The sequence below is a fragment of the Macaca thibetana genome, chromosome 4 (assembly GCF_024542745.1).
Source record: "Macaca thibetana thibetana isolate TM-01 chromosome 4, ASM2454274v1, whole genome shotgun sequence".
NCBI lineage: Eukaryota > Metazoa > Chordata > Mammalia > Primates > Cercopithecidae > Macaca > Macaca thibetana.
This window is the reverse complement of record NC_065581.1, coordinates 165,615,852-165,622,648: the sequence shown is the minus strand read 5'-3', so window position 1 is coordinate 165,622,648 and position 6,797 is coordinate 165,615,852. Positions and strand designations below refer to the sequence as shown.

Here is a 6,797-nt window from a genome sequence, read left to right as displayed (position 1 = left end):
GGGCCTCATTCCCCAACCTGTAGAGATGACTGAGAAAGGCTTCCAGAAACTCGAGGACGTTACAACTTCCAGCTGGGTCAAACTTCTCAGGGTGCTGTGAGGCCAGGGTAGAGACACGCCCTGTGTGTCCCAGGGATGACGGAGTCTCTGGAGCATGGAGACACCGTGAAGATGGGGATGGAAGCTGCCCGCCCCACGGAGAGGGGAGCGGGGCCGGCCACGTCTCTCCCCACGAACAAAAACCATGAGGTACCTGAGAGGAGCACAGAAAAGAACACAGCCCTCACACACCTCAGGACACACACACACACAACCCTCACACACCTCAGGATACACACACACACAACCCTCACACACCTCAAGATACACACACACACACAACCCTCACACACCTCAGGATACACACACACAACCCTCACACACCTCAGGACACACACACACACAACCCTCACACACCTCAGGACACACACACACAACCCTCACACACCTCAGGATACACACACGCAACCCTCACACACCTCAAGACACACACACACACAACCCTCACACACCTCAGGACACACACACACACAACCCTCACACACCTCAGGATACACACGCAACCCTCACACACCTCAAGACACACACACACAACCCTCACACACCTCAGGATACACACGCAACCCTCACACACCTCAGAACACACACACACACAACCCTCACACACCTCAGGACACACACACACAACCCTCACACACCTCAAGACACACACACACAACCCTCACACACCTCAGGACACACACACACACAACCCTCACACACCTCAGGATACACACACACAACCCTCACACACCTCAGGACACACACACGCAACCCTCACAGACCTCAAGACACACACACAACCCTCACACACCTCAGGACACACACACACAAACCTCACACACCTCAGGTCACACACACACAACCTTCACACACCTCAGGACACACACACACACAACCCTCACACACCTCAGGACACACACACACACAACCCTCACACACCTCAGGAAACACACACACAACCCTCACACACCTCAGGTCACACACACACAACCCTCACACACCTCAGGACACACACACACAACCCTCACACACCTCAGGTCACACACAACTCTCACATACCTCAGGACACACACACACAACCCTCACACACCGCAAGACACACAACCCCTCACACACTTCAGGACACACACAACCCTCACACATCTCAGGACACACACAACCCTCACACACCTCAGGACACACACACAACTCACACACCTCAGGACACACACAACCCTCACACACCTCAGGACACGCACACACACAACCCTCACACACCTCAGGACACACACAACCCTCACACACCTCAGGACACACACAAACAACCCTCACACACCTCAGGTCACACACACACACAACCCTCACCTCAGGACACACACAACCCTCACACACCTGAGGACACACACACACAACCCTCACGCACCTCAGGACACACACACACAAACCCTCACACACCTCAAGTCTCACACACACACACACACAACCCTCACACACCTCAGGACACACAACCCCTCATACACCTCAGGACACACAATCCCTCACACACTTCAGGACACACACAACCCTCACACACCTCAAGACACACACACAAACCTCACACACCTCAGGACACACACACAATCCTCACACACTTCAGGAGACACACACAATCCTCATACACCTCAGGACACACAACCCCTCACACACATCAGGACACACACACAATCCTCACACACCTCAGAACACACAACCCCTCACACACCTCAGAACACACAACCCCTCACACACATCAGGACACACACAACCCTCACACACATCAGGACACACACGCAATCCTCACACACGTCAGGACACACAACCCCTCACACACCTCAGGACACACACACAATCCTCACACACCTCAGGACACACAACCCCTCACACACATCGGGACACACACACAATCCTCATACACCCCAGGACACACAACCCCTCACACACATCAGGACACACACACAATCCTCACACACCTCAGAACACACAACCCCTCACACACCTCAGAACACACAACCCCTCACACACATCAGGACACACACAACCCTCACACACATCAGGACACACACGCAATCCTCACACACGTCAGGACACACAACCCCTCACACACCTCAGGACACACACACAATCCTCACACACCTCAGGACACACAACCCCTCACACACATCGGGACACACACACAACCTCTCACACACCTGAGGACCCACACTCCCACAATTAGAATGACGCGCAGGGACAAAAGTGCCTCTGTTTCCTCTTTGTGGTAGTTTCTTCATTCATTCACGATGTCGGTGTTTACTGCCTATTGCACGCCAGTGGCTTGCAGAACTATCCGGGTGACACGCAGCACGAGCAGCCTCAGGGGAGCCCCAGGCGTGTTTTCCACAGGCAGCACGTGGATGAGAAGGACGGCCAGGGCTTAACAGGAACGTGGACTGTCGCTTGCTCCTCACTATCTTCTCTATCACAAAAATCACACGACAATTCAGATGGAGATGCATTTTGTGAAATGATGAAAATTTGAATCCTGTCTCCTATTTAGACTCACGTATATTATTTTCCCTTCATAAAAATGTTTTTTCTAGTAAATAATTTGACATCCAAACAAAGTTTATATTTCTGAAGAATGTATGCTCAGAGAAATGAGCTCTTACTACACGTTGCATATTGAAGACCTGATATTAAACACATGGCTTTTGTCAATGAGAAGGAGCAGTTTGACTCTTTCCAATGTCCTTTGTGGATGGGTGGACTCCACTGACGAGCTTCTTTGTTCGAATTGCAGGTTTGGGATGTTTAATCATTATCTGAGCTGGTCCAGTGGTCACGCTGAGTGAGACGCTCATGCCCCTTTAAGACAGAAAGTCCGTTGGAACCGTCTGCTGCTCCCTGGTCTCCGGAGATGAGGCGGGAGGACTTGGGGACAGCTGTGGGGACACGGCCCAGATGATCCGGTCCCAGCAGAAGTGACTGGCGGGGATCAGGTGAGGTGAGGAGGTCTGGTGTTGGGGCTGAGGGAAGGGGTCTTTCCCGGACTGAGGGGGTCACGAGTTTGGGGTCGAGGACACTGGGGTATCCCCTCGGAGGAGCAGAAAAGAAGGAGCTTTCTCAGGGCTGTGAGGACCGTGGACCCCCGCCCACTTCCACAGAAACTGTCCCACTCCCCGCGGGGAGGGAACGGCCAGGGATCTGCTTACTGGTAGGTCTTGCTCTTGACCTTCGATTCGCTTCCATCAGGAGACTCTTTTAAACAGCATTTCTGCGATCACTGTGGTTAAACTGTTCATTCTCAGGTTTGTATACAGTGAGAAGTTTATGAATAAACAGTTGGGGTTTCGTTGGGGGCCACTCGCTTCCTAAAACCGAGAGGGTGAGGCAAGGGTGGGAGCGGCTTTCAGAGAGGACCCTGCGGGCTTGCAGGAAGCTTTGCGTTTTCTCTTTTGTTTTAGTTTTCTGATTGCTGTGAGCTTCCTAGAACTGGCATAAATGCTGTACCTATAAAAAGGTTTCCTTTCCGCGTCTTCACCACGAATTCACAAAAGACATCTGATGGTTCAAGACTCAGACTCAACACAGTGGAGGGCCTGCCTGTGTCCTCCAATGGGTGCTGATCCAGTGGTGCCGGTTAAAGGACTGAGAATTCCCTCAGGGTCGCACGTGACCATCCACTCACATCCCGCTCACACTCGCGACCATTCCAGTCACATCTGCTCACACCTATTCACATTCCACTCACACCCGCTCACACCCCACTTACATCCCACTCACACCTGTGACCATTCCACTCACATCCCACTCACACCCGCTCACACCCCACTCCATCCTACTCACATCGCACTCACACTCGCGACCATTCCACTCACATCTTGCTCACACCCATTCACATTCCACTCACACCCGCTCACACCCCACTCACATCCCACTCACACCCATGACCATTCCACTCACATCCCACTCATACCCCGAGACCTTCCTGCTCACATCTGGTCACACCCATTCACATTCCCCTCACACTTGCTCACACCCCACTCACATCCTACTCACATCCCACTCACACCCACTCACACCCACTCACACCCCATTCGCATCCCACTCACATCCCACTCACATCCCACTCACACCAGCTCACACCCTGCTCACACCCTTCTCTGGATGACCAGAGTGCATTAAGTGTCAGGCTGATCTAAGATCTAAAGCATTTTCCACGGAGGATGGTGGAGAGCCAGGTGTGGACGGCTCAGTCCCTCCGTCTGTGGATGGTGAGAGTGTGTTAGGTGTCAGGCTGATCTTCTAGGAACTGAAGTGTTTTCCGTGGAGGATGGTGGAGAGCCAGGTGTGGACGGCTCAGTCCCTCCATCCGTAGTGTCCTTTCACCTGGTCAGCTTCGGGCTTGGGAATGTGCACAGGACCCCAGGGGAGAAGAGCAGCTGTGGTTCCTGCTTGCCCTTAGGTTGAGGCTGGGGCCTTCAGCCCACACTGAGTGGGTAAGGGGGGTTGCATTCAGATGTCGCCATAGCTCTTCCCTTCCCAGCCAGGATGCTGGAGGGTCAGCTCGAGGTCGGGGAGCCCGAGGAGGGCACCCACCCAGAAGACCCATGCCTGGGAGCTGGGGCTGCCATGGAGAAGACAGCTGCGGCCGCCGAGGTCCCCAGGGAGGATGGCAACGCCGGGGAGATGCCGGTGAGCTGACCTCTGTGGGGACAGAGTTAGTCCCACCAGGCGGGACCCTGATTCCTGTCCCTGAGGGCTGTCATTGGACTTTCCCCTCACCGGACCCCTGTAGGAATGAGCCACCCTGGGACGCTGATGCTGAACTTCCTCTCCGAGGGGCACGTGGCTCTCTTCCTCTCTGCAACCTTCTCTCTTAGTGGATGGGAGACAGGATGGGGAGTTAAAGAAAATATTAACATTCCAGCTTTTCTCCTCTAATCCAGGAGAAGGCACCAGGCTTTAAAAACTTCATTAACGAAAATCAGAAGGTTGACATGCCTCACACCATCCCAGCAAGCACCTTCCTCACCGGACCCTGTTGGACAGTGCTTGCTCTGATGAAAGTGCCATGGGTCCCTGTGGTCAGGGCCACACAGTGCAGGGCTCACGATTCCATTTATTCTCAGAACCAGGCTGGAGGTTCTATGGTCCGATCAAGACCAGCCTGGCCAACATGGCAAAACCTCATCTCTACGAATAATACAAAAATTAGACAGGTGTGGTGCTGCACACCTGTAATCCCAGCTACTGAGGATGCTGAGGCACAAGAATTGCTTGAACCTGGGAAGTGGAGTTTGCAGTAAGCTGAAATCACGCCACTGCACTCCAGCATGGTTGACAGAGCAGGACCATGTCTTAAAAAAAAAAAAAAAAAAAAGATGTTGAAACCCCATGTCTACTAAAATACAAAAATTAGCCAAGTGTGGTGGTGCATGCCTGTAGTCCCATCTATTAGGGAGGCTGAGGCAACAGAATCACTTGAGCTCATGAATTTGAAGCTTCAGTGAGCTGAGATCATGCCACTGCACTCCAGCCTGGGTGACTGAGTGAGACCTTGCCTCAAAAAAAATAAAAATAAAAATAAAAGAAAGAAAGAAAGGAAAAGAAAGGAAAAGGCTGCGGTAGTCCTGTTTATCTCATCGGGTGTCTTTCTGTCCGGAAAGATGTTGGTCTTACACCAGAGAGGGCTTGAGTATTTTGCAGATAAATGTACCCATTGTGATGTCTGAGAGGTTTTCTGTTGTTGTCTTCCCAATAACAGCCATTACAACAGCAGATCACCAGACTCCACCAAGAGCTCGGGAGACAGGAGTCTCTGTGGGCTGATGTTCACAGAAAACTCCAGAATCATATAGATGCTTTGAGGAAGCAGAACCTGGAGCTCCGAGAAGAGCTGAGAGATCTGAAGAGGCAGCAATGGGAAGCCAGGAAGAAACCTGTAGCACGCCCACACGCAGGGCGAGAATCACACATTCTGGTACCAAAAGTGCATTTGTGTTTTTGTGTTGTTTGCATTATGTAAAAATAGTGTCCCCGTAAAGATGTGGGCTTTATCGCTGGGTGACGTGGTATCACACACGCTCCAGGTGGTGGGGGGTTCCCTATCTTTCCATCATCTCCATTTCCCATAAGTAATGATTAAAGAACTGGATACATCAGGCCTCTCAGCTGGCGCTCCAGCAGACAGAAGCACAGCTGCCTCCAGGCTGCATGTCTCATGTCTAGAATTCTAAGACATCTCATGATGCCTCAGGACAACAGCAGCAGACCCTTACTGTGGACTTTACATGGGCTAGGTAGGGAGCTTTACCGTCTTACTCTCTACAACGACCCTATGAAGTGGATATTATTACTAACTCCATCACAGTCATGGGCTGGAGAATGCAGAGCTGGGATTCGAACCCAGACTGACTCCAGAGCCAGCTCAGGGGCCTGGTGTCCTTCTGTTCATCCACTAGGACAGCTGTGTAGAATGCAATAGAGACCTGTTGAAATGAGAAAAGTTCCCTTGTACTCCTCACAGGGTGTGCGATGCGGGTGTGGCTCGCTTCCTCAGTGTCCCACTGCTCAAACCTCCAGGGGAGCGTAGAGACCGGCAGACTGTGCAGCTCCAACCCCACGGCAGTGTCTGGGGTGAATGTTTACAGCTGAAGCCCCAGTGGGCGTGTGTTACAGGGCGCTCTTTCAGTTTAGCTGTCTGTAGGCGGCTTGTGTTTATCAGCTCAGTTAGACCC

General features: G+C 52.2%; 1 protein-coding gene across 7 annotated transcripts in view; it reads left to right on the top strand.

The window, feature by feature from the left end:
- The first annotated feature begins 2,931 nt into the window (after nucleotides 1-2,931).
- LOC126952450 (putative T-complex protein 10A homolog) overlaps nucleotides 2,932-6,797 on the top strand; it is a 26,703-nt gene continuing 22,837 nt past the window's right edge. For 5 of the 7 annotated variants that reach the window (XR_007724883.1, XM_050787088.1, XM_050787092.1 and 2 more), the window contains exons 1-3: nucleotides 2,951-3,056; nucleotides 4,604-4,752; nucleotides 5,825-6,040. Coding sequence is in view for 6 of the 7 variants with exons in the window: in XM_050787088.1 (XP_050643045.1) it covers nucleotides 4,609-4,752; nucleotides 5,825-6,040 (360 nt within the window). In the remaining variant the exon portion in view is untranslated. Of the gene's footprint in view, nucleotides 3,062-4,603; nucleotides 4,753-5,824; nucleotides 6,041-6,797 lie in introns of all 7 variants that reach the window. The other 2 variants (XM_050787089.1, XM_050787091.1) reach the window with 2 other exon arrangements.